The sequence below is a fragment of the Benincasa hispida genome, chromosome 5 (genome assembly GCF_009727055.1).
Source record: "Benincasa hispida cultivar B227 chromosome 5, ASM972705v1, whole genome shotgun sequence".
NCBI classification, from domain to species: Eukaryota; Viridiplantae; Streptophyta; class Magnoliopsida; order Cucurbitales; family Cucurbitaceae; genus Benincasa; species Benincasa hispida.
In genome coordinates this window covers 7,997,057-8,022,084 of record NC_052353.1, presented here as the reverse complement: position 1 = coordinate 8,022,084, position 25,028 = coordinate 7,997,057, and the positions used below count along the sequence as shown (strand labels likewise).

Below are 25,028 nucleotides of genomic sequence, written 5' to 3'. Positions count from 1 at the left end.
AAAAAGGTCGGCAACCTGGCGAGAGTGGTCGTCAAAACATAACCAAGACGATGGAATTTAAGAAATGGTTGTTGAACCAATTATCATCACAAACATGAGATTGTGAAGGAGAAGAGATTTTAGGAGTTACTAAAAAAAGATGAGAATTAGGGTTTTTTTTGTTATCTTATTTTAATAACAATGATGATGATAATATACTAAACAAAATATATAGATTTATATATACAAGCACATGTTTAAACATTTAAAGTTTAATTTTCATTTATATATTTCTTTTTAAGTACAACAAGACATTTTTACATGTTTCTATATGAAAATTAGAAAACACAGAAAATATGAAGGAAAAAATTCAAATTAATTTGATAACAATATGTATAAAATAAGGAAAAAAAATATTTAGATATAATTGAATTTGTAACATACATTTAAACAAATCAAAAGTTAGTTGAATAAAATCAATTTCGATAATAAAAGATAAATTCAAATATAAATTGGAGAGAAAAATTAGGAAGTTTTTGTTTATTGTGATTAATTCGATAAACAATTAGATAAAATCTAATTTGATAATAAAATATAAATCCAGATATAATTTGATAGAGAAAAATAAAAAAGGAAGATCGTTTATTTACAATTATTCATAATTTCATTTTCATTTAAGCTTCAACAATTACATTGTATTTATAACTTCATTAACCACAAAACCTATGAAAAAAGTCTAACTCGTTGTAGAGGTATATAAAAAAACAACAAGATTGCAAAAGTGAATACTAAAAGACAAATTAATGGTATAATAATTAATAAGAAGATAATGAATAAAAGGTGGTTAAAAAAAATAAAAAATGATAAAATTTAAATGAAATTTACAATTTATTAGATGATAATATGTATAAAATATTAATTAAAAGCCTAATCAGGATACAAAATTTATTTCGAATTTAACATAATAAAAAAAAAAAAAAAAGTAAAAAGTAATGTAAAATCTAAAAACATATTTTAAATTAAAATCAAAATGGTGATAAACAAATTAAAGATTGATTAATTCTAAATATTTTTTAAAAGTTGTTAAATCAAATAAAAACAGATTAATTTGAATCAATTAATGAGAGAAAATAAAGAAGATATTGGTTTGTTTTAAATCAATTCATAAGGTAGTTATCAAAATCTGATTTGAATATTAAAAATCAATTCATAAGGTAGTTATCATTTTCAAATTTGAAATTGGATTTATTGAATTATAATATGATTAATTTAATTATTAATCAAGCTCTTCATTTACATTGATTTTATTTCTCGATTATTAATCAAACTCTCCACTTACACTAAATATATTTCTTGATTATTAATAAAATTCTCCACTTGCACTGTATTTAATATTCTGAACATACGAACCAACTAAAGGCAAGTTAAGTATTATCAAAATGTTAGCTAAATTAGTAACAAAATATGAAATACGAACCTAATAACATATGCAAAACCATTTAAACTTTAAAATGGAAAAATATTTGATTAATTTAATGACAACATATATAAAATAATGAAAAACAATTCAAACATTTGAATAAATTTAAAATTTGATAATATATGAATATTTAAAAGATAAATTTGATAGAAAAATTTAGATATTTAATTCAAGTGAGATTAATTCGAAAAGTGGTTAAACAAAATCTGAATAATAATAATATATGTATTGAAATGTTAATTACTTGAAGAAAATCAAGTTATTATTAGTTTTTCAAATGAATTGATTAGAGGGAAAGTGAAGTACTAAGACATCAATAATTAGAATCCTACCATTGTTTGTGATTCTCCACTTATTATGTATTTGTAGTTTCATCAATAATAAAAGCTACGAACTAAATAAGGGTAAAACAAGGATTTGAAATTCACGGTCATGTGCATGTGAGCTATCATAAATTTTATTATCTTTCGGTTTTATCATTTTTCAAAATTAAACCCCAAAATCTGTCATACGCTACAATTTCCCTACAAATTAAGGTTATTTTAGGATTACTTACCTATGCAAGCATGTAGCATACCCGTTATTGTTTTAAATCCAAAAGTCTATAGTTCAATTTTCTCCTTCAGTGTAACGTGAGCTTTTAACTCAATGATTGACATGACCTCTTCTTTACTAGAGGTGAGAGATTTGATTCTCAGCCCATCCAACCCATCAACCATCATTATACTAAAGAGAGAAAAATCTTACAATTCTCTTTTCCACTAAGATCTACGCCCAGCCCATTTCATTCTCATTGCTACTCTACCACTTCAGATTCATAGCCAAATCTAGCAGCGCTTCTACCAACCTTATTGTACGTTGTTTCTCCTGTTGTTTCAACCTACTTGCCACAGATTCCGCATCAAAACCATCTGCATTTCCATTTTGCACTTCACTCTGATCTGCTCCAACTTCTTGTAGCAACTCATCAACCTCTCTGACGAAGTCTACTCTCAACAACGTATTATCAGCTTCAACTTCAAGAGATGGCCGTAACGGTCCTTGATGCTAATCATGAAAAGAACATAGGACAAAAGCCGAATTAGCCACATTATAGACTAAGTTTAGACATTCCTTTACTTTTTCCATCAACATCTGCATTACAAACCAATTGAGCTATCATATTTGCACAAATTATACCTTATCGATGTCGAATCCAGCTGGAACGAGAATGCTAAATGGATCCTCCCGCGGAAAGGTATCGACCATGCGTTTTCTGCAGTTCTTTAACCATCCTTCATCGTCAAAACCATCATACATATTCAGAAGTTCATTGAGGAGTCTCATGGCAGGAGTAGCCTCTCGTTTGAGAATTTCAGTCTAAAATGTGAAGGAATAACTTGAATTATTAGGAGAATCCAGATTCTGGCTTTTCTGAAGGTAAGTTGAAGGGAAAAAGTTGGTGCAAACGTTATGACTAGAAAGAGCTACATTGAACTTCAGTACTAAACAGTATGTGCCATGGTCTAATGTTAAAATCATTTGAGTTTGACCGGTTCTTCTGGTTATTATGCTTTTAAAATTTTAAAATCTAGTCAAGTTGAAGCTATGGCATACATTTCCATTTAATGAATTATGAATCTTTAAAAGTAACGATTCTCTCATTTCATTAAGGTTTCTTTTATGGTACAGCAACCAACAAAATAGAGTAAAAACGCATTTTGGAATTAACGAAATATGGAGAAACTAACTTTTTATGAGAATAAACCAACTAAATTGTTCATTTGTTGTAAAGCAACTGAAAATAAACGAAATATGGAGAAACTAACTAAATTTTTTATGAGATTATTAACTAGACTGTTGGTTTAAAAAGAGAACTACTTGAATTTCAGTATATATATGTGTGTGTGTGTGGATTTTTAATTTATTTTATTTCATTTTATTCTATTTTATTTTTGTAAAACGGTCTTCCGGAGCATGCTTAAATCCAACATATACTGTCAGTTAAATAGCAGCTCTTGATGCTGGCCCCTTGAAGCAGAATTGAACTTACACAAGGAATGGAAGTGGACCAAAAGCAGGGAAATTTCTAAGTGACTTACAATGCTTCTGGTGCTTCAACACCAATGACTGTTGTAAGGTACTGGGTAGGCTAAAAATAGCGAAGAAAGGACATTTAATGCCTGCTCCTGGTCTTCTACCCCTACATACTTCGAAAACAATCATAGAGATGAGAGGACATTTTATGCCTACTGCACATCTATCTCTACATACTTCGAGTTCTTGCTAAAATACTCTTTTTCTTCCTGGAATAACGAATGGAAAGAGTTTGTTTGGCAGAGATTGAGTGTTAAATCACCAGTGAACTCAAAAGCTTAAGCTTATGAATTATGATAAATTTAATTATAACCAATTCTACTCTTCTATGATTTTGGACTTGAAATTTTGGGTTAAATCATCACTGAACCCAAAAGCTTAAGCTTATGGTTGCAGTATATTTAATTATATAAATATTTTCACTCTCTCCCTCATTTATGGGCTTCAAAATGTGTGTTCAATCACCACTAGACTCAAAAGTTTAAGCTTATAGATTACGGTAAACTTAATTACATCAAAACTTAAACAGAAAGACTGGGCAGCAACTGAACACAACAAAACCTATTGGTGGCTTCAGGCACAGAACGTGATGGATGCAAGAGGTCTTGGTTACTATTGCACGACTCTATGCCTAAACCCATGAGGATAAGACAAAAGATTGGTCTTACCATGGGGAAGATGGCGATCCCTGAAAAGGCCAAGTTTGGGAGACACAACTGACACCGGATTTGATAGCATCAATGGAGTTTGATAGCGATTATGAAAGCCTGAATAAAGCCCTCTTGATGTATAAAGTCAATAGGAAACAAGGAAATATAAGTACTTTCAAATTGGTCGATCTTTGAGTTTTGGGCCAAAGGTGAAGATCAATGTGGAGGAATGTATTTGCCAATTTGGTGTGCAGGGAGGAATTGGATGTAGCACTGAAATAGCAAGGCTAGTATGAAGATTAAGATTAAGAAGTAGCAGTGTCACCACAAATTAAGATTTAATTGAGGTTTTGGGGTCTGATTTTAAGTCATTTTCTTCTTCAATTTTTTAGAAGTCTTTCGGTTTGAAGCATCTTTTGAAGCCTACAAGTTTTGCTTTTAACTCTGCATAGGAAGTTTTCTTCTCTATGCTTGTCTCCTCCTTTGAGATTGCTTTACATGGGTACTTTGAAGACCTTCACCTTCTCATTTTCAGTGGGTGATTGATAGCTCGATTGAGATCAATGGTTTTCAGTTTGGTTGGACATTTTAGAAGCTTATCCTTCGTTGTTTTGATCTCTTACAGTTTTAGATTACCTTGCAGAGTTTTTGTTTTTTTGGAAGATCTCTTCAAGGCTTTGAAGATTAATCTCTTCCCTCTGTTTGGTCGGACCTTTTGGAAGATCTCTTCCTTGGTTTATTAGTTGTGAGATCGTTTCAGTTTCGATTCCTCTGCTTTGATTTGGATTGTTTTAGTCCACTGTATACATCTTATGCTTTGTTATAGAAGGGTTTGTCATCTTATTTTTATATACATCATTTCAGTGAAAAATTCTGTTTCCTTTAATAAAATAAAATAAATAAACTGGGATAAGTTTTGAACATTTTCCTTGACCTATATTTGCATAACTTCCATCTACTGAGTGTGACGGAGGAGGATTTGAATGAGTGTTTAACAAACATGGAATGTCTAAAACAGTTTAAAAAATGTTCATACCTCAACCCTTCGATATAGCAGATCAAGACTTCTAATTGCATCCTTTTCATCCTGAAAAAAGAGCCAGTTATAAGTAAGCACATTGAACTAGGCTCCCTCCAAACTAAACAAGTAAATTAAAATTAAAGGAATTTGAAGAAAAACATACATCATGACGTGCTAAATCAAGCCGATTCCATATGACCAATAGAACAAGCTCTGTTAGTTCCCCTTTCTCAGCAGCTTCCTCAATTTTCTGCATTCAAATAGATGAACTATAGTATCAGTAAGTTGCTAAGCCACTTTTGCAATGGGCAGCCACCCTGTAGCCCCCTTCATTTATCACATGACAAGAAAATAATAATCAAACTGTTTTGAAAAAGTCAAAATTTCTTGCCACATGGCAGTTTTTGATTAGGCAATTGGTGAGCATATAGCCGTGCTACATCCAAGTATTTTTCCTTTTGTCAGAGCTTTATGTGAAAGTTGATATGAAATTAGAAATATTCAAAGAAAATTCACCATGAATACTACCCATGAGTAGAACACTGTAACCATACCCAAGAAGAATATACCAATAAATGACCCTCAATATCCATCATTTCTCAAACCATAGCCAAGTCACCGTGCAAGCTATAGGAGTGAACTCTAATTGTTTAATTGAGAAATCATAAATTTCTTTTTCTCTTAGTTGCTATAAATTAAAAAATAAAAAATAAAAAATAAAAAAGGAGCTCTCTCTCACTCTCTCCCCTCCCTTGTCTCTCTGCCTTTTTCGGTTTGAGAATATGTTTGCTGATCACCCAAATTTTCATGGCAAGGTGGAAGACGATGGAAGGAGCTTGCTCCTGAAGGGTCGTTGGGTTTTTATTGCATGATAAAGATTTGGGATATGAAAGCTAATCTGATTGACTAGAACAGAGATACTTTTTTTTTAATAAGACTAAAACAGAGATACTTTTGGAAAAATGGAAAATAAATAAATAAAACAGAGGAAACTAGAGGTGGTGGAAGGCCAGTGGAAGGAGCTTGCTCCTGAAGGCTCGTCGGATTTTTATTGCATGATGAAGATTTGGGATATGAAAGCTAATCTGATTGACTAGAACAGAGATACTTTGTTTTTTAAATAAGAAGACTAAAACAGAGATACTTTTGGGAAATTGGAAAATAAATAAATAAAATAGAGGAAACTAGAGGTGTTAGATGAGGGGAGATGGGTCTTTTTTTTGGAAGACAAAACAGTGTAAAAACAGGAGTTGAAAGCTAGAATGATGGAGATGGATCTGTATGACCAGAGACAGGAGTTGAAAGCTAAAGGAGGGGGATGAGAATTCTTCTTTCTATCAATGCTGGTTGTTGCAAAGTTCCTCCTTGGAGAATTTAGGAGGAAATGACGCTTACATCAGAAAGGAGTGTTGGTTTTTTTTTAACAATTTGTACAAACAGAGGGTGGAGCAGTGATTTGCGGTGGATGGTTTAAATTGATCTCTCTTATCCATGTTTTTGGAAGGATAGTGTAATGTCCTAGGCCTAGGATTCAGACCATGATTTATAATCCAGATTTGGCACCTGATGGCCCCGACATTCCCCTGCATCCCTACGATCTGGCTACATCATCCTTGCTTGTTTTGAAGGCTTCTAATAGTGAAAGTTGTCCTTTCAAACCAACACGGGTCCTTTCAGCATACTTTATTTTCACTCACATATTTCCTAGAAAAATTTCCAGGTCACCCAACATAGGATTGTTCCAAGCTAAGCACGCTTAATTTTGGAGTTTCTATAATTGAGATATCGAAAAGAAAGGTGCACCTTGTTAGTATAGGTAGTGACTTTCAATTCTTTTAAGCCTTTCTTAACTATACTTTCATGTCCTCAAGATCCTTCTCATTCGGATGTGACCTGGTTCATTCATATCCCCCTCCTAAACTAGGGGTGATATATATCTACCAACTTCCACCTAGTTTGTCCCCAAACCACATCTTACTGGGAGAGGTTCATCTATGATACCATCTATAACGCCCCAAGTGCAAGATTCGACACCTGATGGTCCCGACATTTTCCTACATCCCCTGTGACCCAGCTACATCATTGTTGTTTGTCTTGAAGGCTTCTAAGGGTAAAAGTTGTCTCTACAAACCAACACGGGTCCTTTCAGCATGTTTTATCCTTACTCACATGCTTCCTAGGAAAATTTCCAGGAGGTCACCCAACATAGAATTGCTCCATGCCAAGCAAGCTTAACTTTAGAGTTCCTATGATTGAGCCACCAAAAAGGAAGGTGCACCTTGTTAGTATAGGTAGTAACTTACAGTTCTTTTAAGCATTTCTTAACTATACTTTCATGTCCTCAGGATCCCTCTCATTCGGAAGTGACCTCAGTTCATTCATGTCTCTTTCCTAAGGCGTTAAAAGATAGGTTGAAAGCTCCTTTGGAGTCTGAAATAAGAAATGCAGTAATGATCCTTGCAATTCACAATCTCCATGGTCGGATGGCATGACCAGTAAGTTTTTTAAAGTCTCAACTCTCACATCATTGTTAAAGCAGACTTGGTGTTCCAAGATTTTTTTTCTAAAGGGGTCGTAAACAAGAGAACAAGTGAGACTTCCATTTATCTGGTTCCAAAGAAGTTGAAGGTAAACAGAGTTGGGGACTTTCATCCAATTAGCCTCACTGCCATCATTGCCATTGTCAAAGTCCTTCCTGAAAACCTTAGACAACTGCTGTCAGATTCCATTGCTAATAGCCAAGCAATTTTTTGTGGAAGGAAGAAAAAATTGTGATGCCATCCTTGTGGCTTCTGAAGATGTGGGGGACTTGAAAGCTCATAAAGAAAAGGAATTTATCTTGAAACTAGATTATAAGAAGGCTTACGATAAAGTTTTAAGTGTTCTGCAGAGTGCTGGAGGAAGTGAATTTGGGGATGTGTCTAGACAATTAAATTTTCTGTCATTAATGGTCTGCCACAAGGAATTTAACTGTAAAAACCGAGGGGTCAATGGACCAAATCCATGAATCAAAAGAGGAGCACAGTTTGATAGAAGACAAATGTTGAGAGATAAGGATCCTCATTCAGAAATCTCCCACTTAGTAAGGTTATGGGCGTGAGATAAGGACCCTCATTCCGCTGGCTGACTGAACCGAAATTGGTCTTGCCAAACCGGTCTGACTGAACCCAACAAAGCTGAAAATGAACCAGACCAGTTGAAACAAATTTAACCAAAATACAAACCAAAACAGATCTGTAATTTCACAATTTTCACGCTTTGAAACTTCACAACCTTCACGAATGCTGCTTTACGTCAACACAGATGGGTGAATGAATCTGGAATAGATCCGTGGGAGCTGAAATAGAGTCAGATGAACTAGGCGGTGCTGGTCTGGACGGAGAAGTTCTGCAGAGGTGAGTCTAGAAGTATGTGCAGCGGCAATGACAGCCTGATCTGAGAGGAAGCGAACAACGAAACTGGTCAACGGTGACGGATCATGGGCGTGAGCTTCGGATCGTGGTGCGTGTGAACTGGAGCAAGGGTCGGGCATAGCAGAGACCCACAGTGGACGCACAACTGCAAGTCAAACGGCAGATCTAAAAACGACAACTTGAGGTGGTGCGATCTGGTTGCAAAGCTCCATGAACCACAGACAAAACACGAACGACAAGGCAAATCATGGACAAGTAAAAGACCCACGACGGCAAACCAAGAACGGTGGAAAGCGGCCGACGATGAGCTGTGACGGTGCTGACAGAAAAACTATACTAAAACCCTAATGGCGATGAGTCTGCCTCCGTCGATCGGAACGAATATGGTTGTGGCGGCTAGATTTCAATGAGACAAAACCCTAATAAACTTGATGCTTTGATACCATGTTAAACTCTTAGGTTTGAGAGAATCAGAATACTTTATTCCATTCACTAAAGATATGTATGTATACAAGTGTACAAAAGTGACTAAAGAAGGAAAGTGTAGAAAAAGCCATAAAAGGAAAATATAACAAAGATATTTACAATAATAAAAAATCCCTAATATTAGAACTATAACAGTAAGAGTACAACATAAATGTAATCAAGCATTGTAGGTGGAATCCACACATTAGCCACAATAACCTCTTGGTGAAGAGCAAGTTGGAAAACCCAAGGATAAATAGAGGAAAGAACACCACAGCTAATCCATGAGTCATTCCAGAAAGAAGTAGTAGATCCATCACCAAGACGACGTTGAATATGATTAGCAACCAACACAATATACTGACAAATAAACCTCCAAGGATCTTTTAAGGAGCCCCGAGCGATAGAATAAGGCCAAAGACAATCGGAAAAGTCATGCTTAGCCACAAGTAAGAAGAGTAAAGAGGACAACTTAGACAGTCAACAATTAAAATAAATAGGAAAGGGGAAGAGGATCTCATTGCGTTCCAATTTTATCAGATGTCCCCAAAGGGACATTCGATACCACAGGTTGGAATGATCTCACTTTCTGATACCACGGGTTGGAATGATCTCCCACGTGGATGACCATTAATAATGATGAAGTAATCGAGGCTAGAGATGCAACCTTTGATCCAAGTTCACCCCAGTGTACCAAAACCTTCTACCTGAACCACAGAGTCAAGAAAGTCCTAATCAACCATATCGAAAGCCTTTCCCAAATCAAACTTTAGGACCACCCTCGCCTAATTAGAAAAGACCAATCATCAACGAGCTCATTAGCCATTAAGGAGGCATCAAGAATTTGTTTATTAGCCACAAAAGCAAGCTAATTAGCAGCAATAGTATGAGGAAGAACTTCCTTAGGCGGATTCGAAAGAACCCGAGCAACAATCTTCTAATCGGCCGAAAATCCCGATACAGATTGAGAGTCAACCTTCTTTGGTATAAGATAAATATAAGTCTCATTCAACTTAACATTAATAACTTTGTAGGTAAAGAAGTCTTGTATCAAAAACATAATGTCAAATTTAATCATTGACCAGAAAAACTTACAAAACTCAGCGGTGAAACCATTGGGGGATCAAGGGATTTGCTAGTACCAAGAGAGGAGACAGCCAAAACAACCTCATCCTCAATAAAGAAGCGTCCAAGATTACTAGCTTGGGTAGAATTAATAGGACTCCACTTTAGGTTGGTTGGAAGAAAGCGTTGCCATGCTTGGTGAATAATGTCAAATAGAATGCCAGAAATTCAACCTCAATTTCCTACGCTGTCAACAGGTTAGTACCGTTCTTGGAAAGGACTTCAACTATCAAGTCTTGCAGCGATGGACAGCAACTATTAGATGGAAAAATTAGGTATTTTCATCACCCTAAAAAAACCACATATGCTTATGTGCGTTACTGCCAATGAATATGTTCTTGTACAGTCACTTTCAATCTGATCACGAAGTAAACAACGGCCATTGATTTATTCCTCATGGACAAATCATCCAATTAAGATAGATGTGTCACAAGAGAAGGTAATTTGGAAGCCTCAAGATATTGAGTATTGCTCCAATTAGAATAAAAGATTTCAAACCTTGCAATGTCATTAGCAATCTGTGACCAGGACAATCAATAATAGGGTAATGGATCCACCAATCTTCCACTAAAGCACAAAAAGAAGGAACCTGAAGCCAAAAGTTTTCAAAACAGAAAGACCAAGGACCCCAGTCAATGCTACCAGAGAAGAGGGTCAAGGGGAAGTGGTCAGATGTGATCAAGGCGTTTAAGTGTAACTAAATCCAATTTACGTAAACAATTTTCTATAAGAAGGAAATGATCCAACAAAGATAGGTACCAAGTAGGGCTAGAACTGGACCAAGTAAAACAACCTTTTTCCCAGAGGAATATCACACAATTGATAGTCGGAGATCCACTGATTAAAGGCACACATACTGTTCTTGCCAATATTCAGAACCAAAGAAATTATCAAAAGGACCATAGACTGCCGTGAGCCAGAAAGAGAAGCCCAATCTACCAGAAAAACGTGAATAGACACAGAAAAAAGTCCCTGGATAACCTCATGGATAGAAAAGTCAGGTTCGCTCCAAAGAATAAGAATAACCCCTGATGAATCAATGACATCCAACACTGTCCAACCAATGAAAGAGGAGCTCCAAAGAGATTTGATCAATAAGGAATCAACCCTAGATAATTCCATTCATTGAGGCTTGAGGGGATGGAATTTTAAGAACAAGGCTGGAACATTATAGTAGTTTTCCTTGAACGCTCTTCTGTGGAGTTTTTAGTAGAAACAAAATGGAAGAAACTTTGAAGATAAGTCTAGGTCCTTTGATTTTTTTTTTTTTTTGGGGGGGGGGGGGATTTTGCACAGCTTAATGCTTCTTGGTGGTGCCATAGCTATAGAAAATTCTTTTGTAATTCCCCTTTACACATGACTCTTTTGGACTGGAAAGTGTTTTTTCTTTTTTTTTTTTTTTTTGATAAGAAGCAAATTTCATTGATGTATGAATATTGGACAAAAAGGGATCGGAATCCAGACCAAAGGAGTTACAAAAGATTTCTCCAATTGGTCAAAAGAGATGAATGATTGTAAGAGCTATAGAAAGATGTAGATTTGCACCAAGTCATGGCATGAAAAATAATGAGCTCAAAATGATTATCAAAAGTGCAACCCTGATCGTTGAAGACGCGATTGTTTCTCTCCTTCCATGTAATCTATAAGAAAACACGAATTAGGTGCATCCACTTCTCGTTAGAAAAGGGGATCTGTTGAGTGTGTAAGAGAGAAGATTGATGATGTCATTTGGCAGAGCAGTGTGCCATCCAAAAGAGGAGAAAATCTCCTTCCAAAACCTGTCAGCAAAGTGACAGTTGATGAAGAGGTGGCTAGGAGAGTCAGATTCAGATTTGCAGATGATGCAGCAATGTGGAGATTGAACCATGTGTGGATATTTCCTTTGAACCCTATCACAAGTGTTGATGGCATTATGGCTAATTTCCCAGAGGAAGAATTTGACCTTTTTGGGGTAAGAATCCTCCCAAATAGACTCGTGAAAAGGATCTGTAGGAGGTTGGTTTAGATCCCAAGTCCAAAGATAGGGATTTAGAGGAGAATGTAACTTTAGTGGCCAGCTGCCAAAACCGTTTGTCCTTGGTTGAATTGATATGGAACCCATTGAGGCAATCCATAAGTTCCATCCATTCCTCAAATTCGTCATCCTTAAGGTTTCTCCTAAAGCATAAAGACTAACCCTGTCTCGAGTCCCATAGATCATGTGATGGATAGTTATTATTTGGAGAGTGTACAAAGTCGAGGGTATACATCTTTGAGGGGAGATCTCCGCAGCCATGGATCCATCCTGAGGGTACACATCTGGACTGGAAGGTTGTTTATAAGTAGCTTCTCTTGGGTGGGGGCTATCTCATCCCCCAGCCCTTAGGCTGTCTTCTTTGCTTTGTTGCTGACTGCATACTCTTGTTTCTTATAAAAAAAATAATAATATAATAGGGGAAATCATGGTTTGCGTTTGCTGAAGAGCACCTTTTAGGGCATTGCCACAAAAGATTGTCCATAAGAAAGAACAAGAAAACTTCATGCTGAATTGAAGATAACACCTTGTTTTTTGAAAGATCAAGTTATCAAGTTAATGATTAAAAGCAGCATAAAATCTACTGCTAATCGTTGATTACCTCTTCAACTTCTTCAGCAGCTCTAATAAAGCTTGAAACCAGTTTTCGAGCTTTTCTGACATCTTCTTCTGGAAATCCTTTCAGACGCATCCCAATTTCACGATATTCTTCTACCTTTCTGTCCTCTTCTTCATCTTCCTCTTGACGCCTTCGATGTAACTCCTTTGTCTTCTCTCTTTGCCGGGCTTGCCATTCCTAATGTAGAACAGGTTAATATATGATTTTTAACCTTTTTCCTTTATATTTTAACTTTAAGAAACGAAACGAAACAAAAAAACAACACAAACATGTTATTCCATTGACGAAAAATAGAAAAGGGGAGGAAAGCCAACCCAGCTAAATGAGGCTACAAGAAGGCCTTCTAATTAGCCAGTATGTAAAGCTTTGCTAAGCCTACTCTGAGAAAATGAAACAAAAAGGATGATGTCCACAAAAGATTAAAAAATCTCTTATCTTTTTCTAAGAAAATGTGATTTATTTCTATCCATGTACACCAGAGAAAATTTCCAATAACGTGGAGCCAAAGAATTTTTGCCTTGTCTAAGGAAATAAGACATCGCTGGCCACTGTGAGATCAAAAGTATAAGACAACCCAAAAGAGGAAAACAATATGTTCCAAAATTTAGAAGCTTGGCCATAGTGAATTAAAAGGATCTAGAATTCATTTGCAATTTTCATAAAAAGCACCAATTTGGAGAGAGCACGGATGAAGAAATTCTCCTTTGCAGTATATCTAAACTGCTAATCTTCTCAAGGAGGATTTCCAAATGAGAACTTACCCTTTTAGGGTGGTAGATGGAGCATGATTGGTGGTCTAAGATCTTTTTGCAGGAATTCAAGATTTTGGAGAAGAGGATCTAGAAGCCAGAGACATTTGCAAGAGGCTGAAGAAGAGTTGCAAAAGATGGGTACGTTTTACTCTCTGCTATCTCTCCTCCTTACAACCCTCCTCCGCCGGTGGCCAAGTCTCATCTAACCACTTCAACAGCTTCCTCTCACCATAATGCTCCCTTCATCCATGACCATCGACTGGAAAGTCTTCTCCATAGAATCCGACGTTAGACACCATGCCTCTCACTTTCGCTTGACCAAAACCACAAAAGATCTTGCCTTCTTCCTCTCCCCCCACTGGTCCACTCTAGATTGGATCACAAAGATCTCCTCTCTGCTGAACACACCTTTGAACCAAAAAATCTTTAAAGAGCTCCATGTTGATGATCAAACCATATGGATTGAAAAAACCCTAAACAGAAGGGGTACACTGGTGGAGCTTGCATGACTTGACAACAAGGGGGTCCTTGTTGATCCTTATTCCTATTGGTGAAGAAAGAAGAGGCTGGAAAGCTTTTTATTCTTTATTGCTATCCTTCTCCAACAAAGGAAAGAATGGCTCGCTTCCGCCAACCATTAATGCCCCATCTACCAGAAAACCCCCTATGGCCCACCCTTCTTACAAAAATGGCCAAAACACCGTAGTGCCAAAGTGTAGCACGTCACAAACACCTAAACCAAAGACGGATAATGCCCATGCCACAATCCATTTTTATACAGCCATTATTGTGAAAAGCCTGTTTCCATGATGACTGGTATAACATTATGCGTGCATTGAAGATACATGTTTGTGACTTTTGTGTTGTAAACCCTTTTCAAGCCGACCGTGCCCCTCCTCCGTTGCGAAAGTGAGGAACAAGCTCTGACCCTTGGAGCCTTTAAGGTTGGTACAAAGTGGGCCCTTTCTCTCTAAAACTCTCCCCTTGGAATAGCAGGGAAGCAAATGATAGACTAGTTGTTCCGTGCTATGGCGGTTGGATTCGAATAAGAAATTTACCACTAAACCAACAGGATGATCATACCTTCAAATTCATTGGTGATGCATGCAGGGTTTTGCCGAAGTGGCCAAAAAAACACCCTCAAGACTAGAACTGTTGTCGGCTTCATTCCTGCCGAAGTGGGGATCCCTTCCCCCTCGTCCTCACCAATTACGGTTCAAATCAAAGCCTTCTTTTGCAGCACCATTTCTTGGGTCTTTTCGCCGGAATCCATGGCACCCACCCACCGGCTGGCAATGTACCAATTGTTTGTGACCTCCCCAATACCTCTGAGAACTTGCAAAGAGGAGTCCTTGGACCATATCCTTCAGCCTCTGATAGGTCTGCGTCACAGGCACCTAACGCTTACTTTTCTCCTGAGCTACCGTCTTCCCCCCATCCTTCCCACACCCACCCTCTATCCTCACCAATAGGCCCACCCACAAATCCCCCTACAGGACCACCTAAATATCCCCCAAAGTCCACTGCACTTGGGGCCATGCTTGACCCTTCTCAAAACCCATTTCATCTAGGCCCACTCTTGACCACATCAAGAGATTTACCCATTACTTCTTCACAAAATGTTACCCCGCCCATTTTGTTGGTCTCCCAGCCCCACCCGATCCACCTCCCCCAAACTTGACCGACCCATCGACCCAATACCTCCCACTCATTTCTAAATCGACCACACCCTCTTTTTTACCAGACCTGGCCAACTTAAAACACTCTCCACATAAACTTTCTATCTCATTTCCCAAAAAAAAAAAAATCCTTGTTCCTAGCACAAAATTCACTTCTTCCTCTTGCCCCAATCTGGCCAACCTAGACGAACTATCCATCAGTTTCTTCCCCCTCTCTACTGCCCTTCCATCACCTTTCTCAAATCCATCACCTTTCGTTTGTTGGGGGAAATTTAGTTACACGGCTTAGTAAAAAACAAAATGTAGTAGCCAGGAGTACCTACACAAGTTTATTGTGATAACAAGACTGCCATTGCTATAACTCATAATACAGTTTTACATGATAAGACAAAGCATATTGAAGTTGACAAGCATTTCATAAAGGAGAAGGTTGATGCAGGTGTAATATTGTTGGAATTTCTATATTTGTATATGAATAATTTTTTTTCCTTTGTTGTCTTTATTCTATCTTTTTCCTTTATTATCTTTATTTTTTCCATATTTGTAAAAGGTCTTTCTCCTATATAAGAAGACCTAATCTACACATATTGAATAAGAAAAAGAGGAGACTAATATGTCTATTCCTCTAATTTCTACATGGTATCAGAGCCTCAAGCCTCATTGATTGTTTGGAAGTGGCTATTAAAGTGAAAGAAAATTATTGTGGCTTTATTCCGACCAAATTCAATCTAGTTAACGGGTCTGAAAAATTCCTTGTACAGGTGATGACCTACCAAGACGCCAACCTCCTTATCAACAAAGTTACTGGAATCCACGGTTCTTTCTCATCGGAGCAAGCAGACAAGTTCTACAGAGGTCCTGATGTGTTGGACCTGAACTCCATTGATGTGTGGTGCGTGGAAAGATTTGACACTTGCCTGTCGATTGATGTGACTTCTCCTATGCTGAAAAATTGTATGGTGAGGTAATCATTACTGAAATGCCTAAATTCCTCCTAAAAGAGCAGGGGTCGTGTGACAATGTGGCTCTTTCAAATATGGTGCCGAAAGTGATTAGTGGGAAACTGGGCCTCGTCTCACTGGCCACGGAAAAGAAAGATAAAGGGAAGGCGACTCTTCAGGATGAGGTCTTAGGCCTCGTGATGGATCTCCTAATGGGCCAAGTCAAAAAGGAATTATAATTCCAGAGTCGAATCAACATGATGGAGTCGAGATGGATAACAGACCAACCTCAAAAGCCCAAAGGGTTAAAGGAATTAAATTCACTGAGAAAAACCAAGTGCATATTTTTTGTTTAAACAAGGGACGATCTGTTTGACGGATGTAGGCACCTCTTCTCCCAAAATGACGAAGTGTGCCCTAGACGAAGCAGACCTTGTACACATATCTGATGCCTCTATCTTGAGCCCAGGGAGCTAACCTCTGATAACCACTTTACACCCTTAGATGAAACCTCCTCGGATATCCCTTCGGACTTCCAGAATGTGTTTCATACCGAAATTGAGTCAGGAGACGATTTGGAGGAGAATCATTTAGTGGTGATCGATCCCCCTCCCCTTATTATGGATCAATGTGGAATCTCAACCGAAATTGAGAGTGAAACTGAGCTTCGATCGGTCGTCTCATCTCAAAAGCCATTCCCTCTTAGCAAAGATGTTGTGGAGGCTCTTTTAGAGCACAATTTATGTATCCGGCCAATCAATCGAGGGGGGGTAGCTCAAAGGGCCACACTGGTTCTCCATGTTAGTTCTTTCCTAGAATGTCAGGGGTCTTAACGCTCGACCCAAAAGAGTGCTGGTGAAGGATATTTTGGTGAAGTACAATCCAGACGTTGTGATTATTCAAGAGTCTAAACTTAGTAAGCCCAATAGGGAGCTGATAAAGTCCGTGTGGAACAATCGTCACATTGGTTGGGTGGCCCTTGACACTAATGGCTCTACTGGTGGAATTGTGATTATGTGGAAGGAAGAAAATATCACTATGATTGATTCAATTCAAAGTCAATTCTCTCTCTCTCCATCTTTTGTAGAACTAATGTCGATTATTACGGTTGGATCACGGGTGTGAACGACCCCTCTTCTCATAAAAATAAAGACACTTTTTGGCATGAGCTGTCGGGTTTGTACGGGCGCTTTAGTGGTTGGTGATGCATTGGTGGGGACTTTAATGTTGCTAGATGGATGGCTGAGAAAAGCTCAGAGGGTCCCACAACTAGAAGCATGAATATATTTAATAGCATTATTGAGGAGTTGGATCTTGTCGATATTCCTCTTCAAAATGGTTCCTTCTCTTGGTCTAGGACAGGAATTATACCGCCAGCTTCCAAGATTGATCACTTCCTTCTTTCCAAGTCTTGGGTTGACTATTACAAAGAGGTTAAGGCAAACCGACTTCCTAGAGTAACTTCCGAAGTGCACACTCATGGGGTTCTACTTCCTTTAGATTCAAGAATGTTTGGTTGGAGCATCATCTCTTCATTAAGAATCTAGAAGGCTAGTGGGCAAATATTAAAGTCAATGGGTGGCCAATCTTTGCTTTCATGGAGAAACTAAAGGGGTTGAAATTCATTCTAACAAGCTAGAATAAGGAAACCTTTGGGAATGTCTTTTCTCCCAACAAAGCCTTGCTGGATAAGATCATTTCTTGGGACTTGATAGAAGACTCGAGGGCCCTCTCTATCAACCAGGCTAATGAAAGAGAGCATTGTAAGATGGCTCTTCAAGAGACCATCATCAAAGAATAGAGGATGTGGCCCAAAAAGCACAAACCAATGGTTCGAGATGGTGAGGAAAATTCTTAATTTTTTCATAGATGGGTCTCTTCGAGGAAAAGCAAGAATACTATTTCGGCCCTTGAAAGTAAAGACGATAGAATCCTTCTTAACAAAGAGGAAATTGTGGGTGAAATTCTAGAGTTTTACTCTAAGCTTTACGGATCTAAGACTTCCCAACCGTTCACTTTTGAAGGCCCTGATTGAAAGTCTCTAAGTCTCCAAGAGTCCTCTTCTCTTGAAGCTCCGTTCGAAGAGAAAAAGGTCAAAGATGCAGTGTTTGAATGGGAAATCTCAAGTCCCTTGGTCCTAACGGAATGACAAGCGAGTTTCATAAAAAATCTTGGAGCATCTTGAAGGATAATTTAATTTGGGTGTTTCTTTATATTCTTTTCCTTAACCCCCCCCCCCCCACCCTTATTTTTAAGGAAACAAAAAATATATCATTGATATAATGAAAAGAGGCTAATTCAAAGTACAAAAAGACATAATAGTTTATACAAACTAGAAGACGAGGGGATCAACAAGCACACCCGGATATCTCAACTAGGCTGACACATCTTTAGCGTCTGCATCATATCCCAATATTGAAGTAATTTAAAGAGACAATTCTCAACTTAAGAAGATACATACTAAAGTACAAGCTGAAAGCATGAACCAAATAAGATAAGATAAAAAGAAGACTCTAATGTAGGAAGATGAAAGCTCTCCAATTTAAACAGATGTTTTGCACCGAAAAGCTTGAAAATGGCTTGAAAACAGAGCACCAAGTAGATGCATTAAGCTTTGCAACTTCAAATCGGCTAATCCACTCTAAGGATTTGATGTAATCATTTAGTAAGTTGTTCTCAGTTTGTCTTTTAAATTTCTGTTACTAACCGGTAGAATTTAGGTCAGCTTGTAACTATAAAATTGGGCTGAGTCCTTCATTTTGAAATAATAAAACTTACATTCTTGAATTCAACTACTGGTGTTACACCAGGATTTTTAATGAAAGACTCGTTAGTTCCTTTCAAACCAAATTTCAGCAAGCATTACCTTCGCTGCATTTACCCAAAGTAAAGTAAGCTTGAGTCTTCAACTTAGGACCTCCCAAAATCTGGACAACATTCTCCTTGAAACAGCCACTGAACACCCAATAAATCTGAAAAATATCAAATAATTTCTGCCAACATGCTGAGGAGAATCTACAATTAAAAAATAAATGCTGAAGATCTTCACTTGCAGCTTGACAAAGAGGGCAAATTGATGGAGATAAACAATGTAATGGCATCTTCCTTTGAAGAACGGAAGAGCAATTTAACGTTCCAAAGATCATCACCCAAATAAGAATATTAATTCTTTTTTGGCTGCTAGTCTTCCACAAGCCTTTATATAATTCTTTATTGATGGACTCCGAAGCAGCCAAGAATTTTGACAACAATTCTACTGAATATCTTCCTAAAGAATCCAATGCCCAAATGCGAGAATCATCACAAGCTTCTACCTTCTTTCCATCCAAGCTTTGAATAAGCTGCTGCAATTCAATAACTTCAGAATCTTTTAACAATAACTGGGGTGTTCCAAGAGTTTTTTAAGAATGCTATTAGCAACAAGAGGTGCAACGAGTCTTATATTTGTCTTATTTCCAAAAACAAGAAGGCCTCGAGGCTGTGTGATTTCAGACCTATCAGTTTAGTCACTTCCCTGTACAAGATCATCTCCAAGTTGCTTGCTAACAGATTGGAAAGAATTTTCCCTTCCACCGTGTATGAGTCTCAGGTTACCCTTGTTGAGGGGCGCCAAATCCGTGATGCTATTTTGATTGCCTCTGAATCCATTCAGGAATGGCAGTCCTATGGGAAGAGAGAGACTCTTTTGAAGTTGAACTTGGAAAAGGCTTATAACAAAGTAAATTGGAGGTTCCTTGATACGGTCCTGAAGCTCAAAAGGTTTGGGAGACGGTGGAGAAAGTGGATTTGGGGCTGCCTATCCTATACCAATTTTTCTATTATTGTCGATGGAAGACCCAGGGGTAAGGTCCTCGCCAAGAGGGGATTACGCCAAGGAGACCCCCTTGCCTCGTTTCTCTTCATGATTGTTGGGGATGCCCTTAATAGGCTCGTCCATTATTGTAATGAAAGAAAGATTATCACTGGTTTCTCCTTTGGTGATATGCCTTTAGACCTGACCCACCTTCAATATGTTGACGACACCCTCCTCTTTTGTTCGTGGAAAGAAAATAATCTTATGAAATGGCGGGTTGTGATTAATCTCTTCCTCCTTGGCTCTGGTCTTACTTTAAATCCTCCAAAATTGCCATTATTGGTATTAATCTAGATAGAGGGGATTTGGAGGCTATTGCTTTGAGGTTGGGTTGTATTGGAAACTCTCCATTTCGTGTACTTGGGCTTCCCTATCGGTGGAAATCTTAGGGTGCAAGAGGAGTGGAAGAGCCTAGAGGAAAAATTTTAAATGAAGATTGATAAATGGAAAGGGATCTCCCACTCTAAAGGTGGAAGGTTGGCCCTTGCTCAGTCGGTCCCTAAGAGTCTCCCTTGCTATTTCCTCTCTTTATTGCAGGCGTCAGTTGGTACTATCAATAATTTGGAGAAGCTTATGAGAAACGTCATTTGGAATGGTGGCGCCTGCAATCCGACCTCCCACCTTGTCAAATGGAGGTTGGCCACGCTTCCTACGATTTTTGGTGGGCTTGGAATTGGCTCGTTTAGACAGAAAAATACCACCCTCCTTTGAAATTGTTGTGGAGATTCTATCACGAAGAGAACGCCCTTTGGAGACGTGTTATCGGTGCGATCTATGGCTTGGATGCTTGAGGGTGGTTTACTAAGCAACCTAAGAAGAGGAAAATCATACAATCTGGGCCGGAATTTTAAAACATAAAGAAACGTTTATTAATTTCACAAAGTTCGTGATGGGTAACGGTAAATCCATTTGCTTTTGGGAAGACTGGTGTGACCCCCAACCTCTTGCTCTGAGGTTTCCTAACATCTATTCCATCTCCTCCAAAAAGGAGGCTAGAGTGGTTGATTGTTGGTGCTTAGCTAACTAATCATGGGATTTGCGCCTGAGGAGAAGCTTTTTCGATAGAAAGTGAGTGAGCCAACGTACCTTCTGTAGGTCCTTCACTCTTGGATGCCGCAAGGGAGGTGTGATAGCCCCAAGTGGAAGATTGATGCCTCGGGAAGTTTACTACGAAGACTACCTTCCTTCATCTGGCTAAGTCGTCCCCTTCAGTCTCGACCCCCTTAGTCTTGTTTGGAAGTTGAAAATTCCCTAGAAAGTTAGGAAGTTGAGAATTCTGATAGGCCTCCAATTATACTGCAATATCAAAGAAGGAAGAATAGAGGAAATATGGGAAAATTGGCGGTTGAGTCGGTTAAGGAGGTTAGGGACCACAGCTAAACTACTTTCAATTTTGTTGGGAGAAGTTGGGGTTTAAAAGAAGAAAGAAACGGAAAGAGAAGGCATTGAAGATTGAATATCTGGAGTGAGGGTAGTGAGCTCTCGAGGGTGGGAGTTCGGGTTAGCCTATCGTGTAGAAACAGTCGGGGAATGCCTCTCTTCACCTACCTCATCTACTAAGCGATCGTGTAGAAGTGCCTCAGTGATTGTGTAGTTGCGGTAAGCAATCACATAGTGTGTGTAAGCGATCGCGTAGTGTTAGTAAGCGATCGTGTAGTGTTGATAAGCGATCATGTTGAGTTTGTAAGTGATCGTGTAGTGAATGTAAACGATCATTTAGTATTTGTAAGCGATCGCGTAGCAAGAGTAAGCGATCTTGTAGTTGTTGATTGACACTCATCGTTTAATAAAGTACAAGTCCATCGTTTAGCTGTTACGTTATACGATCGTGCCATCACACTTAATCAATAAATACGTTTTAAAAGATCAGTTTCCTATCAAATTCCCTAGAAAGTTAAGTTTTTCTTTTGGTCTCTGGCGTATAGGAGTTTAAACACCCATGACTTCCTGCAAAGGAAGCTAAAAAACAGCTCTCTTTCTCCTTCTATCTGTTGTATGTGCTTCAAAAATGAGGAAACTTTGGATCATTTATTCATGCACTGTGATTTTGTTTACGATGGGTGGTCTCTCTTGTTTAGCATTTTTGGGATGATGAGTTGCCTCCCTAACAAAGTTGATGACTGGCTCCTTGAAGGAATTGGTAGTGGTGCCTTTCAGCGGGAAGGGAAAAGTTTTGTAGAATTGTGCCTTGAGATCCCTCTTATGGTGCATATGGAAAGAGAGGAATAGTAGAATTTTTTAAGATAAGTTAGTTTCTTTTGACTCTTTTTGGGCTTTTGTTCAACTTACAGCCTCTTGGTGGTGCACAAATCACACGAAATTCTTTTGTAATTACAGTCTTTCGATGATTTTTAACAATTGGAAGACTCTCCTTTGTTAGTTCCTTGGGGAGGGGTTCCCTCTACCCCTTGCCCTTAGGCTGTTTTCCTCTTTTCCCTTTTTTTGAATGTCTTCTCGTTTCCTATCAAAAAAAAAGTTGAATAAGGATTCGCTCTTTGAACTTCATCAACGGTACTGATGCTACTAAGAGCTGCTGTACACAGGAAAATTTTAACCTTTTCAGGACATAATTCTTCTCAGATCAAGTTGCAAAAGTCCAGGGCCAAAATTCTTCTCTCTTCATAGAGGGCTAATGATGCTGATTTTGACTGAAAAAATGCCAGAGTTTTGGAGCTTCCACAACAAATACATCATTATTCTCACCCAGCCTAATATTTTCCAGCGACAAAGTATGGATGTCCAATTCATCCATTTCTCAGTCGAAGAGGCATCTTTTCTTCTAGGTCGTCCATGGCAGCACATATTATACTTTGGTATTAGTGTTTAATTAACAAATTTCTGTCAGAGAATAGTGTGAAATGATTAGAAATACATATTAATCACTTCCTTTTAACCAAAATGCTAACTACAATTCTTTGAACAACATATTTCCTTTCTGATGATCAGTTAATTAAGGAAAACGTGTTGATTCCCTCCAATGGTTATCACACTGTTTCAACTACCCTGATGAAATCTACTCACCCTCAAAATTAATGAGATCAAACATAATTTGCATCTGTCAGCTTTGTAAAATAACCTTTAAACTCGTTTTCCTATACTGCAACTACGCTGTCTCTCCCTCTCATTCTCCCTGCTCCATTGCTCTTCATCGTTCTCATGGTCACAAACTTAAGGAGTGGCATTTTAACAAAACAAAAAATTTGGTAGAACAGAAAATTTCCCCTAAAATCGCCAAGTATAGCGATTGTCTTTTATTTATGTTCGAAAGTGGTTCATCAGTAGGGTCTAGACAATAGGTATGTGTCACAAGGAAAATCGATCATTGTCAACCCTGTAAGAGTTTGTGCTTTTGCCCCAGTACCAGAAAATAGAAAATACCAAATAACAGACACAAATTGCAAGCAAGAACAAACAGATAACGAAGTACAAATTCAACCAAGCAAAAAAGTAAATTAGGGGGTAGCTAAATTCAAATATCCTCATACATCATCGTAATACTCTTTAGGAAGCCCATCAATAAGCGGCTCTTCCTTGCTTAAGCTCCTCCGTAAAACTGACCATCAAACCGTCACCAAAATGAGAAGTTACGATGAAAATCTGTACCTGAAGAGTCATTGAAGAAGCTGTAAGAGGGCTAACCAGGACCAGATGAATAGTGCTTCAAAAAACGAGAAGTCCAAAGCTTTGGTAAGATTGAGGAAGTAGAGAGCAATGGTGGAACTGGTGAGAATCTCAGGCAAAGCACCTGTGCCTCCATTTTAGTTCCCAAACAACGAGCGAGCCGGAAAATAAGGCCACGGGGTAAATCAATCGCCATTTGATTAGTGGGCCCCATCCGATTGTTTTTATTTTTTTACATGTTCATGGTAATTAATCGTGGCCCACCTTCTCATATGTAATCAAATCTTGTAAATTGGTTGAGGTCTAGAGGGTGCTCAATTCTATTATGTTTGAATTTGCAATGGGACCCACTTCCTTCATAAAAGTACTTTATGCCGACTTTCCATCTTTAACATCATAATATATCGCTTTACGGATGCATCGATCAATAATGGTTGTGCCCGTTTTAATAATTTTATAACTCCATTCACTCTTGTGCTATCGATTTATTGTTTCCATTAGTTTCTTGATGACGATAACATGGATATAAACTTATGTTTGGAATACTGTTGGAGTTATCGCTTTAGGGTAGATTGATCAATAACAATAATATCTGTTAGAATAACTTTATAGCCCTCATTTGTTCCTCTGCTTATTGATCTACCATTTTTATGATATGTCAATAACGACAACATGGAGAATAACCTTATGGTTAGAATATGACCAAAGTTATTTGTTTGGTAACCATTTTATAAATTTTACAAGTCCCAACTTTTCATTGTTTGGTTGTATGTCATAAAACTCGCAGTTTGTAATGTTAAACATATTTTATTATCAATAAAGATGTTATTGACGTTTATTCAATGAAACTGTTATTGAATATGTGAATTGCACTTGTAAAGTCTAAGTCCAATAAACTAAAGATCCATGGCTATTGTTTGAATACATGAACTTTATGTGGAGACATAAGAGTGGATCAAGTTTAGTAAATAGCCAAAATGGTCTACCGTGTACGAATAAGGCTGGGTACCTTATTTTGGTAATACCATTAGATGCGGCTCACTCTGTAGTTGTTATAATTTGTTGTAAAGTGCTACAAACAAAGTGATCCTGATTCGTTCATGTGCTGACATGAGGAGCGGGATTGTCCTATGCAATGAGTTTGCATAAGATTGGATCAAGAATTAAGTCACTCGTACTTGACAACGTTTTTTACTGTTTAAGACTGATTATTTCAAAGCGATGACCTAGGTAACTTGACCTTAATTTTGAGCTAACTATGAACTCCTGTTTATTCGGGATTATGCTTAGATTTGCATAGGTGAGGGTTGGTTCAACAGCGTCGGCTCAATAAGCCTCCT

At 37.9% G+C, this 25,028-nt stretch overlaps 1 protein-coding gene across 2 annotated transcripts; it reads right to left on the bottom strand.

Annotated features, from left to right (window-relative positions):
- Positions 1-1,900: 1,900 nt before the first annotated feature.
- On the bottom strand, positions 1,901-23,864 carry LOC120078307 (protein PALE CRESS, chloroplastic). 2 transcript variants are annotated; one of them, XM_039032542.1, is made up of 7 exons: positions 23,707-23,864; positions 23,553-23,620; positions 12,825-13,019; positions 5,370-5,456; positions 5,222-5,272; positions 2,639-2,818; positions 1,901-2,506 (listed from the first exon to the last, which is right to left on the bottom strand). In XM_039032542.1, exons 1-7 carry the CDS (start codon positions 23,822-23,824, stop codon positions 2,261-2,263), a joined length of 945 nt encoding a protein of 314 aa, XP_038888470.1. In that variant the 5' UTR covers positions 23,825-23,864; the 3' UTR covers positions 1,901-2,260. The 2 variants fall into 2 exon arrangements, with proteins under 2 accessions (XP_038888470.1, XP_038888471.1); XM_039032543.1 differs by lacking the exon at positions 23,553-23,620 and having other exon boundaries at positions 23,671-23,839.
- Between the last annotated feature and the right edge of the window lie 1,164 nt (positions 23,865-25,028).

Coding starts and splice junctions, on each gene's coding strand:
- LOC120078307 (XM_039032542.1), bottom strand. CDS start 23,824: ATGGAGGCACAGGTGCTTTGCCTGAGATTCTCACCAGTTCCACCATTG. Junction 23,621..23,706: donor GCACTATTCATCTGGTCCTG/GTTAGCCCTCTT, acceptor TTTGATGGTCAG/TTTTACGGAGGAGCTTAAGC. Junction 5,457..12,824: donor CTGCTGAAGAAGTTGAAGAG/GTAATCAACGAT, acceptor ATTTGAATGCAG/AAAATTGAGGAAGCTGCTGA.